Raw genomic sequence first — 21200 nt, forward strand, 5'->3', positions numbered from 1 at the left:
AAAACTGATTCAGGTCCTGTTACCCCTTTTCTCTGCAGAAATATAGCTTTAAATGCCAAGACAATTTAGTGTAAGCCTTCAGAAAAAAAATGGTATTCACTTAAACTGCTCTGACTTTGCCCACATTCTTTTTTTTTTTTTTTTTTTTTTCCAGGGCTGGGTTTGAACCCGCCACCTCCAGCATATGCGGCTGGCACCTTACTCCTTTGAGCCACAGATGCCACCCTCTCTACCCACATTCTTTATCCTCTCCCCCCAGCACCCGTCACCATCTGCACATGCACACGTGTGCCGCTGTTATCATCCCTGTCCCACTCGCTGTTGTGTGAGCAGGGCCTACCGCAGACTAGGCACTCAGTATCTGTTTTGTTGAATGATTAAAACTTAAATAGTTCTTCCTCTTTTTTGAAGAGACAAAGAAAATTCTACTCCCCTGCTCCCAACTTTTTGAGATATCCCTGCTTTGCTGGTGTCCTAGGTGAACACTGGGTTTTCCAGCCATGGAACAATTTTAGGAGGACTCCTGGCTACACTGTGCCCAGGGATGAGACAGCTGCACTGAAGTAAGAAACAGCCTCTGGGTTAGCGGCAGCATGGCACTGCCAGGGTCTAACCTGTCCTAGCCCCTTGGCCCAGCTGGCCCCAGCCCCCACTTACCATGGTGGATGATACCGTTCTCCAGCAGGGCTTGCCCCAAGTTGACTCCTTCTTCCGTCTTGCTGATTTCACCAATTTCCAGGAGCCAGGCAACGAACTCACTGCCAGGAATGTAAAATGCCAGTGAGAGGACTTCCCCAATCTTGGCACCAAAGGGACCAGCACTAAACTGGCCTGGCCACCCCCACCCCAAGAAAAACAGCTAGAACTCCCACAGGGAAGCAGCGCCTAGGACCTCACAGCCCTTGGGCTTGTACTGAGCTCATGCTTTTCCTAGTTACCAGTGGCAGAGAGGTGGGTGTGACCAGAGCCCAAGCCCACCTGTCTTGATAGATGGATGGATGGATGGAGAGATAGATGTGAGGACAGATGGATGGAGAGGTGGATATGTGGATAGATGGATGGAAAGGTGGATATATGAATGGATGGAGAGGTGGATATGTGAGTGGATGGATGGATGGAAAGGTGAATGGGTGAACAAATGGATGGAGAGGCGAATGGATGGATAAAGAGGTGGATGTGTGGATGGACGGATGGATGAATGGATGGATGGATGGACAGACGGACGGATGGAAGGAAGGAAGGAAAGGTGAATGGGTGAATGTATAGATGGAGAGGTAAATAGGTGAATGAATGGATGGAGAGGTGGATGTGTAGATGGGCAGATGGAGAGGTGGATATGTGGATGGATGGAGAGGTGCATGTGTGGTTGGATGGATGTAGAGGCGGGTGAGTGAGTGGGTTGATGGATGGGTGACAGGGGTAGGTAGATAGATGGGTAGGTAGATGAGTGAGTGGTGAACAGAGGAGGAATGCATAGATGAGTAAGCGGATGGATAACGACTGCATGGATGGTTGGAGGATGATAGCTAGATCAATGAATGAACAGCTGTGCAGACAGGTAAGTAGGTGAGTAAGCGAATGGACAGATGGATGACTTGAGTGATAAATGACTGAGTAGAAGGAAAGATGGTGGATGTGGATGGTAAGTAGACAGATGACTGGGTAGACAGGCAGTATGTAGTGTGGGAATGGTCAGAGGAACAGAAGGAATGAAAGAATAAGCAGGAAGAAATAATAGGAAACCTTCCTATAGGCTTCCCCATTACTCAAAACAAACAAACATGGCAGCGCCTGTGGCTCAAAGGAGTAGGGCACCAGCCCCATACACCAGAGGTGGCCCGGTCATACCCGGCCCCAGCCAAAAACTGCAAAAAAACACAAACAAACTCTGCCCACATGTCCACAAACAAGGCCCTGTCTGATGCCCCCCCCAGTCTCACTCACCTCTCCCTTATGCATCAGCCACACCCACCATCCTTCCCTTCCTAAACAGCACCAGAACTGCCTCCTACCTCAAGGCCTTTACACCTGCTGTTCCCTCTGCCTGGAAACAGCCTTCCTCAACCACTCATGGGACTGTTCCTTTCCATCCTTTGGATCTCAGAGCAGATGTCACCTCCTCAGAGAAGCCTTCCCTGACTATGTCATCAACAATAGTCCCCTACCCAGACACAATCCATCACATCCCTGCTTTACTTCCTTTTTTGCACTTGTCACTGTCTGAAGCTATCTTGCTTGCAGATTTGTTTACATGTTTATCAGCCATCGCCGAAACAAGGACATAGTCCCCACCCAGGCAGGGTTTCTGTCTCATTCATGCACACTGTTCCTGGCACCCAGAAGAGGGTCTGATGCTCAGCAAGTATCAATCATCATTTACTGAACAAATGAACCATCACACAAGAAGGGATGTTAGAGGGTCAGGAGGAAGGTCTCAGGAAGACAAAGGGCTCACAAGCCCGAGGAAGACGGGCAGCTTTTCCCATTCCAACATGAATGCCTAGGGCACAGAGACTCAGTCAGGCCCCCAGGGCCTGGATTGGGGGGGCGCTTCTCAGGCTCAGCACAGCGCTCAACCCACTCAAAGTCAGCAGGAAAAGGGAGAGCCTGGGATGGGGCTGTTTCCGCCAAGGCAATCTGTGTTCAATGAAAGCAGGTGGCAGCTGGCCAGAGCACGAGTTCCCCTGCTTATCAAAACCAGCTGTCCCGCCTCCAATTACAGGGCCAGAGGGGGGCAGAGCTATTTTTAGCTCCCCAGTGTTGGCTGAGCAAAGACCTGCCTTGTGTGTAGGTAGGGGTGTATGCCGAGGCATTCAGAAAGCCCCGGTTGGAGGCAGATGGGGAACAGAGAAGAAATGGATCTATTTTGTGGAGTGCGAGCCCCAGGTGGGGAAGAGATTGCTTTGGGTCTTATCCACCCTCAGTTCCGTTCTCAAAGTCCCAAAATTGAGAGACAGGGAGAAAGTTGCCAGCCGCTGAAGAAGGTGAGCAGATGTTCGTGTGCCCACTCTCGGAAGCTGGAGGCCCAGTATCCGGTGGCCCACCAGCTGTCCAAATGCGAGCGGCCTCTGACACTGACCAGCAATGCTCTGGCCAGCGTGAGGGGACATGAAGTGTCCCCCAGCAGCTGCCAGAGGAAAAAAACACAGCCACTTTAACCCATGTTTCTGCCCAATCTGGGTCCCGCTACCTCTTCAGAGATCAGGGAGGGTTTCACAGCCTGCTGGGCAAACTTGGGCCAGTCACTATCCCTCTCTGGGCCTCAAGAGAGTCCATCTAGCAAGTTATCCACTTGAGAGTCTTCTCGATTTAATAGGTAAACTTTTTAATCATGTGAAACCTTAAAATGAGATTCAGTATGCAAAACTAGGTAAAATTCATATCCCCGGCAGTGACCCCAAACTCTCGTAAATAGGCAAAATAGACCAGGTAGAGACCCGCCTGAGCCAGCTGGCGCCGGCTGCATCTGAGGGCAGCTACCACTCCTCAGTGGAGCGGACTCTTGGCCACATGGGAAGACGGACGCCTCTCACAACCTTTCAAGAGAAGGCGGAAATCCGGCGTTTCCTGTGAAATCTCCCAATTGTTAAATGTTGATATCTAATCCAACATTTGCTGAAAACACCATGTGGGCCAAGGAAAACACATCTGCAAACTGTACTGGGTCAGTGGGGCGCCGTCTGCCACCACAGGGGTATAGGGAAGAGTGTGCCAGGCCGTGGGGTTAGGATACACCATGCGCCATGGCCCTGAGAAGTGAGGCTGGGAGGCTGGGAGACCAGGCTCTGCCAGGGGACGGGTGTGCTGGGTGCAAAGCACAGAAAGGTCCAGGCTTCCAGAAAGATCGAATTCGGAATATCATGCAGTGAGGTGAAGACCTAGAGGAGAGGACCCCTAGTTTAATGGGGAGCTTGAGATTCAGGGATGGGGATAACCAGAGCGTTAACACTTGTTGGCTTTCGCCCCTTCTTCCCTCCCAGCCCCTAGAATCACTCCCCGAGGAAACATTTATTTAGCCTATCCACATGTCCAGGGAATGGCCAGGTGCAGAAATACATGGGTATGTCCTTACGATTTTGCTGAGCACCTGAGCTGAGGCCCCACATACCACTTAATACCCAGCACAAGACCCCCCCCAACCCATCCCCTTGCCTGACTCCCTCAGGGGGCCATGGGATGAGAGGGTAAGGACTGAGAGTTGGACATTTATCCCTGGAATTCTGCTGCCCAACGATGCTTCCTGAAGATGGCCATTGATGATCTGGTCCACGCTGATATCCTGCACCTGCGCACACAGGTGGCCCTGACAGCAAAGCCTCTTCCACTTCAGGGCTTTCATTCTGGCAGACATCAGTAACTGAATGATGTCTCATCTCTGTCAGGGCTGAAACCAAAGGCCTTCCCCTTCCAGGAAGCTGCCTCTGACTGCCCCTGACTGCCCCTGCCAGGCGCCCCTTGTCACACTGGTCCCCAGAGCTCTGACAGCTCCAGTGGTATCCTCATTCTGAGCCTTATCTCACCCCCCTACTGAGAGGCTTCCAGCAGCTTCCCAGCGTGCCTATAATAACATCTGCTCCTCCTCCCCAGGCCCTGGTAGATGTGGCCCCTACTGACTTCCATGGCCTCGGCTCCCTCCCTCTAGCCACCAGGGCCTTCTGGCTGCTTCCTCATTACTCACAGCTCATTCCAGCCTCAGGGCTGTATACCTGCTGTTCCCTCCCCAGGAATGCCATTCCACACCCCTCATGGCTACCTCTCACTCTTCATTCAGCTCTTGGTTAAAATGTCACCTCCCCTGAGAAGCCCTCTCTGCCCAGCCCAGATGAACCAGCCCACCAGCTCCTCTCCGCCTGACGCCACCCTACTTATTCCCTTACAGCATTCAACAACTTGCTGAAATTTCTTTATTTGTATTTGTCTGCTTTTCTCTTGTCTGACTCCCCCACTGGACAGTTATCTCCAGGAGGGCAGGGATTTTGTGTGCCCTATTCCCTGCTGGCACATAGTAGGGGCTCAGTGAAGAGTGGGTGAATGAAGGAATGAATGAATGAATTTGTCTCTTCAACTAACCTGAGGATTTCAGAGAACAAAGGCCATGTTTTTCCCATGATATCCTCCATAATAATACACAGATGTTTTCCTTGTTTTTTTCTCAATGTGGCATCTATTAGTTTTTTCTCTAAGTAGGGTAGAAACCGGCCCCTCCTTAATGTACATTTCTCCGTAAGACATCACACATGGCCCCATACACATTCCATCACTCTTGTCAGTACTGAGCTTGTCACAACCTCACTGTACCCTCCGACAGTCCCGTCAGATACGTTTTATCTCTCTTTAATTGGTCATTTACAAAGACCCAGAGAGGTTAAGAAACTTACCTAAAATCACTGGTAGAAAGGACCAAGGCTTAAGACCAATTCGGACTCAAAGCCCAACCCTTGAAGGTTATAAAGATAAATCAGACACTTTTTGTATTCACAGAATTCCCTGCCTGGTGGCGGAGACAAATGTGGACAAAGTAACTACCAAGGAAAAATAAAATGCCCTTCATAGAGATAAGGATGAATAAATGAAGCAGAGTACAGAAGGACAGGGGACAGGTCTAGAGTCAGCCAGTCTGGGGGTCAAACCACAGACCCCTATGTGGCCTTGTGACCTTTCCCCTCTCTACGGTTCAGTCTCCTTACCCTTAAAATGGGAATATGGTGGTGACCTGCCTGACAGAGTTGTGTGAGGATGGAAAGACGCGGCCACACACCAGCGTGCAGAACACGGGGCTTGATTAACATGTCTCTGCAGCTACAAATCCTTCTGCTCAAAGGGACCAGGGTCACATCTTGAAGAAGACTCAGCAGCTGGACCCTGGCAAGAGGGAGGATCACCAGCCTCATGGCTGGGTGCACAGCAAGTCGACCAGAGAGAAGAATTTTACTAGAACAGCCTCCTGTGCAAAGTCTGGTCCTTACTGACCCACTGTTGTAAGACAAGCTCGATCTTGGCCCTGTTTCAAATGGGCAGTAAAAGAAATCTCCCCTAATCCTTCCTGAGGAGGCAGAAAACTCCTCTGAAGCTCTAATCACAGACAGGTTATCCCATCCGGCTGGACAAGACAGGAGGCAGGAAGGTTCTCCAACTCCAGGGGGCCCGGAAGCCAGCCCCCTCCTACAGGAAAGCCTCCTCTCCGCCCAGGATTAGGGATAAGCTGGCAGAGACTAGCTAGGCCACCCTCAGCCTATAGGATTTGTAGGGCCCAAACTCTTTTCCCCAGACCCTCCCAGAGAGCTCAACTGGAGTTCCTGACCCTTGAGAGCAATAAGATCCCCATGTCCAAGGCACCCTACCACCCCTGACACTTCCCACCTGATCCCTCTTGACTGGGAGCCTTAAGCCACGACCATCAGATCTCCCCCAACTCTACCCTCAGCCTCCAACAGCTGATTAGCAGTGATACTAGACACTCAATGTCCTACAGCATTTAAACCTGAACATGACCCCTGCCCCTTTCCTGGAGACCTGCTCGCCACCCACGGTGCCTTCTTGCCCTGGCTCCCAGCGTGTCTCTCTGGCTCTTCCTCCTTCTCAAAGTACAAGTCCACCTTCCAGAGGCTCACAGTCCTTATCTGTTCCATTAGCAAATGCTGCTGCCTTCAAAATTATCCAGGACACAGCCACATCTCCTCAGTGCCACTGTGACTGCCCTCAGTGAAGCCCAGTCTGAACAACCTCTCACCTGGTCTACAGCCCATGACAACATGGCAGCTTCCCCTGGGGCCTCTACAGAAGCCTATGAGACGTGAATGGGGTATAAGCCAATAAATTCTAAATAAAATCCCTGCCTGGCAAGCAAACTCTTCACCCAGCTGCACCACAGGCTTTGGGAGATCAGGAGCCCGTGGGCTTCTTCCTTTCCAGAGTGTCTAGCACACAGTAGGGCTTCAAAATAGCCTGGCCATCTTATGAGGACCGGATTTCTTCTACCCCTCCCACTCCCCAGCCTCCTCCCCCAGGGATGGAGCCTTGATCTGAGTTTAAGACTATCATACCTGCCTTCTGACCCCTTTGGTCCTGGGTTTATAAAATGGGAGCTGTTTTTCCTAAACAGAGAAAGCAGAGGCTGAAGAGCTTACAAGAGCTTCCCTCCTCCTCAGGTGTAGCTCAGGCAGACAGGCCTCCTCAGAGGTCCATGCGGCCAACACCTTCATCTCGGACTTCCAGCCTTCAGAACCATAAGACAGAATTCTGCTGTTTAAGCCACTGGGCCTGAGCACACAGGACTCTCCCTCTGTTTTTCCAGCCCTCCCAACACCTTCGTAATCAATTCCTTGCATTAAATACCTCTCTGCTTGACACATCTGTAGTGGCATCTCTTTTCTCAAGTACTACAATAGCGTTTTTCAAACCATTGTGGGCAACCCATTAGTGCTTTGTGAAAACAATACCATAGGTCTTGTCAGTGTTCTTTTTTAAAATGACTGAAGAAGCGAACGGCATAGAATAGAATGATGAATAGAATAAAATAGAAACAGATATTTTCAGGTAGTATCAAACAATAAGTTTTGTGAAATCTTAGCTTTAATCACATATTACCTGAATGTGTGTAACAGGTCATAATACAAGGCTTGGCAGTGGAGTGAAGGATCTGATTTGGGGACCTCACTAGCCTTCTTGACCTCTGAAGGCTATTGGGCAAAGATTTGAGGTCTTTTGTAGCCCTGCCCAGGAAGCTTCCTGGGGACTAGGCCAGGCTGCATGGGAGTGGATGGTCTGCCCCACCTCCAGCCCACAGCCCAGGGAGGCCAGGGTGGGGCCACTTACTTGCCAAGGAAGCACTTGGGGACAGTGCTCAGCTTTCTCCGGCGGTCCTTGATCAGGTTCACCTTCTTGTTCATCATCATGTGGTAGAGCTTCTCCCCCTTCTCCGCAATCATGACGTAGGCGTCACGCTCCATGCCCAGCTTCAGGCCTATACAGGGGCACAGTCACCTTGTTCTCCAAGGGGAACACAGGGAGACCTACCACCTGCCACCTGCCCCCCACCTGCCCTCCACCTGCCCCCTACCTGTCCCTTCCTCCACTTACTCCCCATCTGCCCTCTACCTGTCCCCTACCTGTCCCTCCACCTGCCCCCTACTTGTCCTCCACTTGCCCCTTACCTGCCCCCTACCTGTCCCCTACTGGCTGCCCCTCCACCTGTTCCCCATCTGCCCTCCAAGGTTGCCCAACTAGAAATGGTGAAAGGATTTAGACCCAGGGGATTTGGTTCTATATCTGCGCACCATCCCTGTGACCCCAGCTCTGAGGTCAGAATTTGGACAACACCCAATTTTGATATCAAGACCCGCTCAAGTCAAGCACTACCTATAATCCCACAAGCCCAGAGGAACCATCACCCTCCGTTCTGACCACAAAGACACAGATCAGCCCCACCTAGGCCAGGCCACACCCCGAGACCTACCCCAGTCCTGACCACACACTCAGCCCTGATCAGTTTCAGAGTTCACAACTTTACCCAACCATGACCCAGTTAAGTAGTTTACTTGGCCTAATGGCATTTTAATAAATATTGATGCAACACTAAACAGCAGGAAATACCACCTAGAAAACCCAGATGTCTAGCTTTTCTAGGAAAACGATCAGGGATCTGGGTTTGCTGGACCTTTGAGAGACAATGGTAATTTGTACTTGGGCAGGATAGATGGAGGTGAGAAGCAGGTAGACTCAGCATGTACATGAAAGGTGGAATTCAAGGGACTTGTTCTATTGAATCTGGGGGGCAGGAGCTGAGGGGAGCAGGAATGACCCCACGCATCTGCCTCTGACCTCTGGAGCAGAAGGAGGAGCCATTTACAGGTACACACAAGTCACGGCAGAAGACAGGGTCAGACACAGCAAGTCTGAGGTGTCTGGGACACATTCTAGGGGCAATTTCAAGTAGGCAGAATAGATGTTTGGGGGAAACTCAGTTTCCTCCTCTGTAAAACTGGGAGATGAGGAGGGATTTTAGGAGCATCAAATGTCCAAATATGGTCAAACCCAAGACCTCATTTAGCAGCATTACCACTTTCTGCTGCAGGGACTCTGCTGTCCATTTATCAGATGAGATCATTAAGGTTGGGGAAGCTAAGGTAACTCGCCCCTAAACACTCCCTGGCTTCCCTGTTCCCACTCAGCCCCGACCCCCAGCCCACCCACCTACCACCCCAAGCTCCCTGCAGCTTACTTACTTTCCTTTTTTTTTTTTTTTTGAGACAGAGTCTATGTCACCCTCAGTAGAGTGGCGTGGCGTCACAGCTCACAGCAACCTCAAACTCTTGGGCTTAAGCGATTGTCTTGCCTCAGCCTCCCAAGTAGGTGGGACCATAGGCGCCCACCACAACACGTGGCTATTTTTTTGTTGCTGTTTAGCTGGCCTTGGCTGGGTTCAAACCCGCCAGCCTCGGTATATATGGCCATCACCCTGCCCACCGAGCTATGGGCGCCGCTGCTCCCTGCAGCTTTCTTAGAGGACCTGCCTGGAGGTGCCTGTGGCCAGAAGGACTCCTGCCTGAGGTTAGTGGCCAGCCCAAAAGGACTCTCCTCTCAGATTTAGATCCAGTGAATGTCAAAGAAAAGAAAACCTCCAGCAGAGGGTGGAGGGCCCTGTGGGGACAGAGGGGCATCTTGGGTCCCAGTCCTCAAGGGTGAAGACCTCTGGCAAGTCCCTTCCATCAGGTCTCAGTTTTGCTGTCTACGGGGTGACCTCTGAGATACCACCCAAGTTAGAACAGTGCCCGTGCGTCCCACCCCTTCCACAGGTGCATCCCCCTCTGCAGACTCTACCCACACATAGCCCAGGGAGCCAGGGAAAGCCCCCAAAGCCCCCCACTCACTCTCACGCTGCTCCCGCTCACGGATGATGGCGTCCAGCCACTTCTGCTTCTCCTCCGCCGTCTTGGCCATGCAGACGAACCACTTGTTCTTGGCCGTGTTGTGGATCTTCCAGCCGTTGGTGACAGTGTAACCATTGCTGTGGTAATCCGCTGGGGAGCAGAGGCACAGTGTGGACTTAGCACCACAACCCTCAATGTTCCCCACCACGTGCCACTCAGGGAGCAAGGTCACAGGACAGCCCCCTCCCACTCCTACCATCACCAGGATGAGGAGGACTTTAATACTCACTCCCCCTCATGACCACTGTCCAGTGGGCAAGGCAGACTTTCTGCAAAGAAAGCTCCCTCCTAAGCCCTCAGTTATAGGGGCTTCAAGGCCCCATGTCTGGGCACAAATACAGGAGCGACTCTCAAGAAGACACTGGAGCAGACACCTGGGAACCTCCTCTCCATTTCACTTGGGTACTGGGGTTACTCAACACCTTAGTGCCAGCTGGACAACCCAAGGCAAGTTCAGGGCCCGACCCCACTGCTGGTGAGGATGGGAGCTGGCAGACTCTTTGGAAAAGAGGTTGGCACTGTCTAGGGAAGTGGAAGCCACTGTACCCTGAATCTGAGGGGTCCACAGGCTTTATGAGACTGCCAAAGGGGTCTGTGGTTCCAAACCAAGTAAGAACGCCTGTCCTGGACAGGCTCAAAGGTTCACACACTCGGAGATGCACTAGACTGCTCACAGCATCGCTGTTCATGGGTGAATGATGGAAACAACCCAGATGTCCATCTCCCACCAAATGGGTAAACAGAGGACTACTCATGCATGGAATACTCCATAGCAACGGAAACCAACAAACTGCAAAGAGCTACATGCAAAAAATGGATGGAACATGGTGCTGTGTGGAAGAAGCAAAATGTAAAAGAATACAAACACATACTATATGTAAAAATTATTTAAATGCATATGATCATATAGCCATTGATATAAGGTTCAAAAAACAGAGATATTTTAATTAAAAATATTTGATAATAAATAATTGGGAAGCAAAAATATATATTTTTTGGTGGCACAGTCTCACTCTGTTGCCCAGGCTAGAATGCCATGGAATCATAGCTTACAGCAGGGGTCCTCAAACTTTTTAAACAGGGGGCCAGTTCACTGTCCCTCAGACCATCCGAGGCCCGGACTGTGGGCCTAGGATGAGTCGGCTGCTAAGCAGGACAGGCAGTGGCAGCAAAAACACCTGGCGGGCCGGATAAATGTCCTAGGCAGGCCGCTTGTGGCCCACAGGCCGTAGTTTGAGGACGCCTGGCTTACAGCAACATCACACTCCTGGGCTCAAGCAATTCTCCCACCTCAGCCTCCCCAGTATCTGGTACTACAGGTGCCCACCACCACACCCAGCTAATTTTTATTTTTGGTAGAGATAGGGTCTCGCTCTTATTCAGGCTGGTCTCGAACTCCTGAGCTGAATCAATCCACCCGCCTTGACCTCCCAGAGTGCTAGGATTATAGGTGCGAGCCACTGTACCTGGCCCAATAATACTTTTACAGCATAAAAATGATCATCACAAAATTTGGACAGTGGTTACTTCTGGGAGATGACGAAGGCTTTGTGAAGGGGAACACTGGGGGTTCAGCGTTCCATTTCTTGAGTGCCATCTACCTGGGGCTTCACTTCATGTATCCACATTCTAGGTACTTTTCTGTAGGGAGGTTACATTTCCCCGTAAGAGAAAAAATACATCTAGATGAAACAGAGCATGCACAGGGAACAGGGCGGACTGGCGGAAGGGGTGCCGGGGGTCGGGCCTACCTGTCCCATCTTCCACATTCTCCACCTCCATGACTTCAGTGTTGATCCGGCCCCGGAAGATGTAGAGGGAGCCATTGATGGATTTGGTCCTCTTGGTGGACTTCTTGCTCCCGGTGACTCTGAAAGATGGTGGGAACTCAGCATCCCCTGCACTTCACCTCCCTGGATGCAAATGTTTTCAACAGCGCCAAGGACAGCCCAGCACAGAGGGGACAGAGAGAACGCTGGACTGGGGCCAGGAGCCTGGGAGCAACTGGAGCAAGTCTCCGCTCCTCTCCTCGCCAGTTTCCTCATCAGGAAAACGGGCTAATCACTTTGCTGACCTCACAAAGGTACTTTCAGCTAACAAGAGACACTGAGGAAAGAAAGACCAAGAAGAAGCAACAGGAACCCATTTTTCTTGGCTGCAATATGAGAAGAGGCCCGCTGAGTTTTTAAAAAACAGGTACGTCCTAAAATGAGACCAGGATGGGAGGAGAGCCTGGAGTAGGCAGCCTATCCATCCATCCAAGACAGACCACTCCGACCATCCCAGGGAGGGAGGATGAGAGTCTGTGTGTGCACACACATATACACAGATACATGCACACAAATATTTGTGCAAATGTTAAAGTACAAAATCCATATGAAAAAAATGCCTAAAGAAGTACCTGGCTCAATTAACTTTCACAAAGTGAGCACACCTGTATCACCATTTTTAGCAGCCCAATCCTCCTGCCTCGCGCCCTCTGGCAGCCGCTAACCACCCCCACTTCCACACACAGAAATGTAATCTCTCTCCTTACGTCTGACCCTATAGATATGCTTTGCCCGTTTTTGAACCTCACATAAATGGAATGTCCATGTGATTTTCATATCTGGCTTCCTTCACTCAACCCCATGACTTTCAGAGTCATCCACATTGTTGGGTGTGGTGACAGTGACATGCGTTTGGCTTGTTTCCAGCTTGGCTGGTGTGAGTATTCTTACGTGCGCCGTATGAAGAACATATGTGCACATTTCTTTGGGTTAGATACCTGAAAGTTGAATTACTGAGTAATAGTGAATGCATGTGATCAGCTCGAGTAGACACTCCCCAGCTGTTTTCCAAACTAGTTGTGCCAATCTCCCCACAGTCAGCAGCGTGGAAACCCTGCAGTTGCCCCACATCCTCTGCCATTGGTATTTTATTTTCATTTCTCAGTTGGGCCATTCTGGTGGGAATGCAGCAGCATCTCATTAAACATCTACTTTTCATTTCCCTGATGATTAAATAAGATCAAACACCTTTATATGTTTATGGGCCATCTGTCTTCTTTTGTCCCTTGTCCTTTTTTTGTTGTGCTGAACGTCGTGGTTTGTTTTTTGGTTTTGTTGTTTCTGTTTCTTTATAGGAAGAGTCTCACTCTCTCACCCAGACTAGAGTACAGTGGTGTCATCATAGCTCACTGAAACTTCAAAATCCTGAGCTCAAGCAATCTTCCTGCCTTAGCCTCCCAAGTAGCTGGGACTATAGGTACGTGCTACCATGCCTGGTTAATTTCCCTATTTTTTATAGAGAGGGCTCTTGCTCTTACTCAGGCTGGTCCCAAACTCCTGGCCTCAATCAACCCTCCCTCCTCAGCTTCCTAAAGTGCTAGGACTGCAGGCATAAGGCTCCATGCCCAGCCTTTTTCTTAATTACTTATACCAGGAGTTGGTAAATTATTTCTGAAAAGGCCCAAATAGACATTTTTGTTTTTGCTGGTCAGATGGTCTCTGTCTCAACTACTCAACTCTGCTCTTATGGCACCAAAGCAGCTACAGACTATACATAAACAGATAGGCATGGATGGCTGTGTTCCAATAAAACTTTATTTACAAAAATAGGAGGAAGGCTGAATTTGGTTATAGGACTTCTTTATATATTCTGGCTATGAGCACTCTGGCAGTTATATGGACTGAGGACATCTTCCCCCAGTCTGTGGCTTGCCTTTTCATTCTCTTCACAGTATATTTCAATGAAGTTCTTACTTTGGTGTAGTCTAATGAGCCTACGTTTCCTTTATAATTCTATTCTTTGTCCTATTTAAGAAATTTTTGTTTACCCCTAAATCATGAAGATACTCTATGCTTTCTTTTAGAAGCTTTACCGTTGTACCTTTAATACTTACAAGTATGATTCATCTAAAGTTGATCTTTGCAAAATGGTGTGAGGTAGGGGGTCAAGAATCTCACACACACATACACACACACACACACACATACACACACACACACACACCCCGCATTGCAGATCAAACTGACCAGGTACCATTTATTGAACTGCATTGGTATTGTTGTTGAAATTCAAATGGGCCTACTTCTGAACTCACTAATCCATTAATCTATTCATCTGTTGTTACACCAATACCACATTATCTTAATCGCTATAGCCTTATGGCCAAGCCTGAGAATCTGATAACAAAGGTTCTCTAGCTTTAACTTCCTTCATAACTGTCTTTATTATTTCTGTCTCTGCATTTCCACATAATCAGCAGATCACTTACACACACACACATACATACTTTCATATACAAACAACACCACCCTAGAATTTTTATTGGAATTGCATAAAGGTTCTGAACAAAGCTTGAGGACAGAATGAAAAAGGATTTGCTGATGAAAAAGGGGACGGGGGAATGAGGATAGCATAGAACCAAGAACAATTAAGATCTGCCTTGAGCTACCAGTAAATTTTTTTTCTCCTGTCTCCAGACTCAAACTGAAATTATCAGTTCTTCCCAGAACCTGAGCCTATCAATCTTATGAATGAAACTACACCACTGGTCCCTCAGGTCCCCAGCTGCTGATGGCACATCTTGGAACTTGTAAGCCTCCATAACCATATGACTCTGCTGTTGTTAGAATAAATTTCTTTCCATGCACACATACACACACAGCCTTATTGGGTCTATTTCTCTAGAGGAAGGATTTTTCAACCTGTGTGCAATGGCATCTCTGCACAGAGGATCTTAAGTGTACCTAAAAAGAAAAAATGAGACAAGAGTCTATGTCACCCTCAGTAGAGTGCCATGACGTCACAGCTCACAGCAACCTCCAACTCCTGGGCTTAGGCGATTCTCTTGCCTCAGCCTCCCAAGTACCTGGGACTACAGGTGCCTGCCACAACGCCCAGCTATTTTTTTGTTGGCCAGGGTTGGGTTTGAACCCTCCACCCTCGGTATATGGAGCTGGCGCCCTACTCACTGAGCCACAGGTGCCGCCCATACCTCAGAATTTTTTAAAGATCATTAATTAAATTATTTTCAAAAGAAGTTCAAAGCATATTCTTTTTTTACTCTTTTATTTTTGATCAGCATAATTTAAGTGTGCTATAGCTTCCAGTGTGCCGTGAGATAAAAAAAGGTTGAAAATCACTGCTCTAGACTATCTCGACTAATACAGATTTTAATACCATTTACCAGGAATAAGGAAGAGCCAAGGAGATAAAGGTGTGGGACAAAAGTTAACACGAAATAGAAGAACCCTATTTTAGACATAATTTAAGTGTGAGCCATTGCTGCAATACCCAAATGAGGATATATATTTATATTTCTTCTACTTCCCTAAGTACCAGGTCATTATTCTTTTTCACTCTGTCACCTTGGGTAGAGTACGGTGGCATCACAGCTCACAGCAACCTCAAACTGTTGGGCTTGAACAATCCTCTTGCCTCTGCCTCTCAAGTAGCTCCCGAGCTCAAGCAATCCACCTGCCTCGGCCTCCCACAGTGCCAGGATTATAGGTGTGAGCCACCGCGCCCGGCTCTTACCAGGCTATTATTCTAACCACTTTACTTGTGTACCTGTTACCTGTATTACTTTAAAAAAAAACAACTCCATGAAATGAAGACTACTTTATCCCCATTTAACAGATAGGAAAACAAAGGCACAAACAGGCGACATAACTTGTCCAAGGTCACACAGCTAGGAAGCAGCACAGCCTCTGAGTTCTTAACTGCTACATGCTCCCGCTGCTGCCACCAGTTGCCAAAGAAGCAGCTGAGATACATGAGACAGCTCTTCCGGGCCTTGGTTTCCCTTTCTGTAGAATGGAGCCAGACTTCCAAAACACTCCCTTTCCCCTTTCCACGCTGACATCAAAGGTTTGGATTAGCCCCGAGGCTCTCTGAGTCAGAGACCTCCCCTGACCCATGTCTCAGATGGGTGGTGCCCCATGTGGCCCACGCAAAGACAAAAACAGTCAGGAGACACCTAGCTGCTTCGGAGCAGACTGGGAGTTCTACCCACCATTGCCCAATCCCTGGACCTCTCGGAGCTCAGCCCTCTGGCTCTCCATCCAGAGGCAAGACTGCTGGCTGCTTGCCAGGTTCTCTCAGGGGACGGATGTGCCCTTTCCCTCCAGCCAGCCCAGCTCACTTGCAGAACTGAGTCAGAGAATGGCCTTAAAAGAACTCATGATAGCCACAGGGAAGATCCTAGAAGGCATATTTGGAATCCAATACTATCAGTATCAGCTGCTGTCCCCCCACAGGTGACATCACCCCTGAAGGGGAGGCACCTGCAGCAGGGAAGCCAAGGGCTGGGGGCAGGTCACAGAGTTCTAAACTGACACTCTGTTTCCTAAAGCCCAGTGTTCTGGAAAAAGTGCCTGATTCAGATCGCCCAGGGCGGGGTGGCCGGGAAGGCTGGTGGTGGACACTGGCAGTAGCCTTGGAATTGTCAAAGGAGGATGCTCAGGATGGCCCCAGTGAGGACAGAGAGGGAGCAGGGAGAGAGGAGGAAGGGCACGTATGGAAGGAGAAGAGGACAGCACACAGCAGCAGACAGGCGTCCAGGAGTGGGCAGGAAGGAAGAGTAAGTGAGGGAGAGACACGCTGAGCCAGCACCCAGAGACGACAAGAGAGGGAGACCCAGGCCTCCAATAAGAAGGGCCAGAGGGAAGGCGCTTGCTGTTCTCCAGGGGCCGTACAAATGGGACCCCATTGAATAAAAACCCCAAAATGTGTGGAGGTAAGTTAGCCCCTACTTTGCGCATTCACTGTATGCCAGGCACACTTAACATAGTTCATGTTCACAATGGCCCGGATGGGGGCTGATCATCCCCATTTTGCAGAAGAGAAAACCGAGGCTCGGAGAGGCCCAGAGAGGAGGAAGACAATGAGACGCCCACATATGCACATGGAACACCTACTATTCATCCTATACTAAGTTCCTCACCACAGTCTCCAGAGGAGAGGACAGCAGAAACAGACAAGGAAACTGGGGCTCAGAGACAGTAAGTGATGTGGCCGGGACCACAGAGCGTTACAGGCAGTGCTGAGAGTAGGGCCTGGGGTGTGGACCTCAACCCTCAGCAACAGCCTTTGCTAGATAAAGGAGTAAAGAAGCCCCCAGAAAGTCACTGTGTCATCACTGAGACAAAGCGACAGGAAGGAGAATTTGAAAACTGCTGCACTGGCCAACTGAGACCAACCTCTACCCGCCAGGAAGGAAAAGAATCTCTCTGTCCACCAATCCACCCACCTGCGACCTTCCCCTGTCTCTGCATCAGCCAGCCAGCCAGCCACGCAGTCATCCAATTATGTCACCTTCCAGACCAGAGTCTAATCATCTCACCAACTATCAAAGAAACACCTCCCCACCCATCAACATGCGCATCCAACTGGCCCTCTATCCGCTAATCTCCAAACCACCACCCACCCTTCCCAATTGTGTAAACCCCCAACCATCCCTCCATCTACCCATTCACTCAGTAAACCACATGTTAAGGCCCCAACCACCGTTCATCTAAACACAACTCTGCCTGTCTCCACCTTCATTTCTCCAGCTGTCCCCACAGCCCTATGTTCCCCCACCTTTCCATCTATCCCTCCATCCAGCCATCTCCTGCACCTCCAACCCTTCAGCCACTCACATCCATCTGCACATCAGTTCATACACCCACCCGCGTTCTTCCCCTCCCTGCCTCCTTTTACCTGCCATTCAGTCATCTCCCAATGCTAGCCGTCTGTCTGTCCTTCCTCCCTTATGCCCACACATCCCGTCATTCACACTAGCCATCGTATGTGTGCAACCCTCCTCCTGCTGGATCTTAGAACTAGAGGATGCTGGTGTCACAAAAAACCTCTCCCAACTCCACTCCCATCTAGACCGACGGTACCTGATCCAGTAGTCACAGGTAGCTACTGGGCTCATAAAATGAGGCTGGGAAAAAATAAGATCTGCTGTAAGCGCAACATACATATCAGATTTTGAAGACTGTATAAAAAAAGAACATAACTCTCTCTTTCATAATTTTAAGAGCTAATTATAATTAGGCATGTAATTATAACTTAGTATAATAAACATGGGAATATATTAGGTTAAATAAAATAAACTGTTTAAATTCATTTTACCTATTTCTTTTTTTTTTAAATTTGGCTACTAGAAAATTTAAATAACATATGTGGCTTACATTATATTTCTACTAGATAGCACTGATTTAGCACAAATCCTTCAACTCACAAAAATGAAAAGGGAGGCCCAGAGAGGGCAGTGACAAGCCCAAGGTGTCACCTCAAGAAGGTGGCTGGTGAGACCCAATCCCAGCCTTCCTGTCCACCTGTGCAGCCCCGTCCACAGCTTTCCTGGCAACTCACCTGGATTTCCGCTTGCAGTAGACCAGGAGGTTGTCGAAGAGGAAGAAGGCCCTCTCCTGGATGTTGCCTGCGGAGATTTTTAACAAAGTCCCTTGCAGGAGGAGCTGCGTGCAGATGTCGGTGAGGTTGGAGCCCTGGAAGGGTGATGAGGGCACAGGGAGTGAGCCGTCCTGGAGGGCACCTGGGAATAGCTAGCTGCATCCTTTCTCAGGGGCAGAACCGACCACCCTCCACACCCCCAAAAACTTCAAATGCACCTCTACAGACAAATCTGTCAGCAGACAGAAAATCAACGCAACTTGATCAGTGGGTTCTATCTGCTGAGCATGACAGAATGCTCCTAGGGAGAGCACATCCATGTCACCATACGTCCCTTTTATAGGCGAGGGACAGCAGGTCCTACTCGGTGTCTGGCTGACTTTTTGTTCAGGCTTTTGTTGTGGGGGGTTTTTTCTACCTGCCCCTCCCCTTACTTATGTCTTGACCTGTTACTGTACCTTCCCTACAAGAAGGCCGCTTCCATTAAGGACAGTGCCGATAACAGACATACGCCCTGAGTATTCTCAGCACCTACAACACTCTTTGGCAAACCAAGTGGGTGCTCCGCCGGTGCAACCTGCACAGACCCTGGGAGCACCCGATCTAGCTGAGGACGTGCATGTCAATGAGGACAGCTCCCAACCCCACGCCATCTATGCTGAGTGGCAGCAGAGGGCTGAGCTACTAAGTGGGCATGACGCTGACCGAACTTCAGTGGGAAAGGAGGTGCCAGCCTGGCCATGGAAGACAGTGAAGATAAAAAGGCTGGGAGTGGGGTTGGGGACAGCCTGGCTGAGAGGAGTCCACAGAGCTGGGGACCACAGAAGTCTGTCCAGAGCTGAGAGAACCCAGGCAAGGGCAGTGAGATACCCAAGTCCAAAGAGAAGAAGCTGGAAAGAGATCCAGGCAGACACAGATGCCAACTGAGATGGCCCCACCACTGTCCCCCGAATCCATGCCATGTTCTCATATTTTGGGGCATTGTTGCTGGTACTTGGCTACCCAGGCATGGACTGTACTCTCCAGCCTGCCTTATATCGGGTGTGGTCATATGACTGGATTATACCCAAAGGTCCCCAGTGCCACTGCACTTCCTTGAAAGAAAATTACTTCCCTCCACTTCCCCTCTCTTCCTCTTTCCACAGGCTGGTGGAAAACGCTGTAGCAGAGGGTGGTGCCAGGAGTTGGAAGGAAGCTGGGTTGCACCGGAGCAGAGCCCCCCACCCCACCTGAGCGTCCACCCCTCATTGCTAAGGAGAAGCCATGTCCTCTCCTCCTCTGTCTCCTCCCCCCTCACAGCTGGCAGCCACAGACTTCACCTAACTCTGGAGGGGAACAGGCTGCCTCTGACATTCCAGCCAGAGGAACGGACACTAAGCAAAAGCAGTGTTCTAAGGGGCATTCACGGGACAGACCTGTAGATTACAGTGAAGGGCGAAACAAAGAGAAGTGATGCCGTCCCCACCTGGAAATGAATGTGGGGGGAAGGGAGGGAGAATTACTCAGAATCTCCTTCCCGAAAAGCTTCATACCCAGAACCACCATGGAGTTCCTACCCCAGGGACACTTGCTGACTCAGTTGTGTCTGAGATGCAGTGAGGGGAACTGAGAGACCAGGCTGTCTGCCACTGGCCCTGCCCTCTCTCTCTGCTGTCAAGAGCTGGTCTGCTTTGTGCCCGTGGTCCAGATGGACGCAACAAACTCATTCACTCGAAAGGGCCAGAAACTCCTCTGGGGCCCACAAGGATGCCCAGGCAACTGCCTTCCATATGGGTCAAGAGCTGTGAATCCAGGACAGGGACCTGGAGCCTCTGACATGGCACTACAGGCCCACGTGGGCATGGATGCTGGCACAGTGTTGATTCTCATAGGACAGACCCCTGGATGCCATGATGAAGAGCCTCCAGGGGCCCCCAGTGTCCTTGCAAACAGGCCTGGATGAGGAGCTTTACCAGCTCTGGCAGGACACCAGTTCAGCAGCTCCTTGGCCCACATGCCCAGCCATGCCTTACTCATGCCCACCCACCAGCCCTTCAAGGCTCCATAGGGAGATTTTAGCTGGTACCTAGCCCAGCTACAGAGCCTGGGGGTGACACAGCCCTACACCTGAACCCTGTCACCAAGGCTGTCACAGGGACCTGTGAGAAGTACACTCGGCCCAGAAGTTGCCTCACAGACTTGTCCAAGACCACCCAGCAATCTGCCTCTGAGATGCCAGGTGCACTACAGGGGGACGCCCCCTCCACCCAGCCCTGCTGAGAAGCCCTGCCTGACTCTCTCTTAAACTCATGACCCCTGGGCAAGGGTGGTGCTGGGACAAGACACACAGGGAAGAGACTGAGCACCAAGGTCCTTCCAGACATGCAAACTCAGCTAAACCAAAAGCAGTAACATTCAGGATGACAAGAGCTTGCACGGTAAAGGCCAACCCACCCCCAGGGCTGACTCTCCCCGTGCCGGGTACTGGATTATACAAACTCAGCTAACCCTTACAACAGGGCTCACTCTACAGAGGAGGAAACTGAGGCACACAGTAGTGAAGGGACTTGTTTGAGATCACACAGGTGGTAAGGGATACAGCTGGGATTTGAAGCCAGGCAGGCTGCCCACACTCTCCTACCCACTCGCCTCTGCCTTCGGCTGCCCCTTCAAAGGTAACCTGAAGATCTTTCCATACAATCATTAGTGTAGAGCAGTGAGGAGAGACCATATCCCATGGGGAGCCCAAAGCATCCCAGGAAAGATGGAAAGAAAATATGAAAACTCGTATTTAGAGTCTTTTTTTTTTTCAGTTGATTTTCTGTTTCCTCACTCCTGTTTCCTTCTCTGCCATCGTGGTGAGTTAGCAGTTGGTCAGCTCTTTTTTTTTTTTTTTTTTTT

At 50.0% G+C, this 21200-nt stretch overlaps 1 protein-coding gene across 1 annotated transcript in view; it reads right to left on the bottom strand.

The window, feature by feature from the left end:
- The window catches only part of PREX1 (phosphatidylinositol-3,4,5-trisphosphate dependent Rac exchange factor 1), a 191233-nt gene that overhangs the window by 50048 nt on the left and 119985 nt on the right, over nt 1-21200 (bottom strand). The window contains exons 7-11 of the mRNA XM_003787681.3: nt 18282-18415; nt 11681-11799; nt 9870-10019; nt 7816-7963; nt 658-758 (exon numbers count right to left, since the gene is read on the bottom strand). Of these exons, the coding sequence (XP_003787729.1) occupies nt 658-758; nt 7816-7963; nt 9870-10019; nt 11681-11799; nt 18282-18415 (652 nt within the window). The remainder of the gene's footprint in view (nt 1-657; nt 759-7815; nt 7964-9869; nt 10020-11680; nt 11800-18281; nt 18416-21200) is intronic.

Source organism: Otolemur garnettii, unplaced genomic scaffold (genome assembly GCF_000181295.1).
Source record: "Otolemur garnettii isolate 467f Iridium unplaced genomic scaffold, OtoGar3 scaffold00023, whole genome shotgun sequence".
In the NCBI taxonomy this organism is placed as follows: domain Eukaryota; kingdom Metazoa; phylum Chordata; class Mammalia; order Primates; family Galagidae; genus Otolemur; species Otolemur garnettii.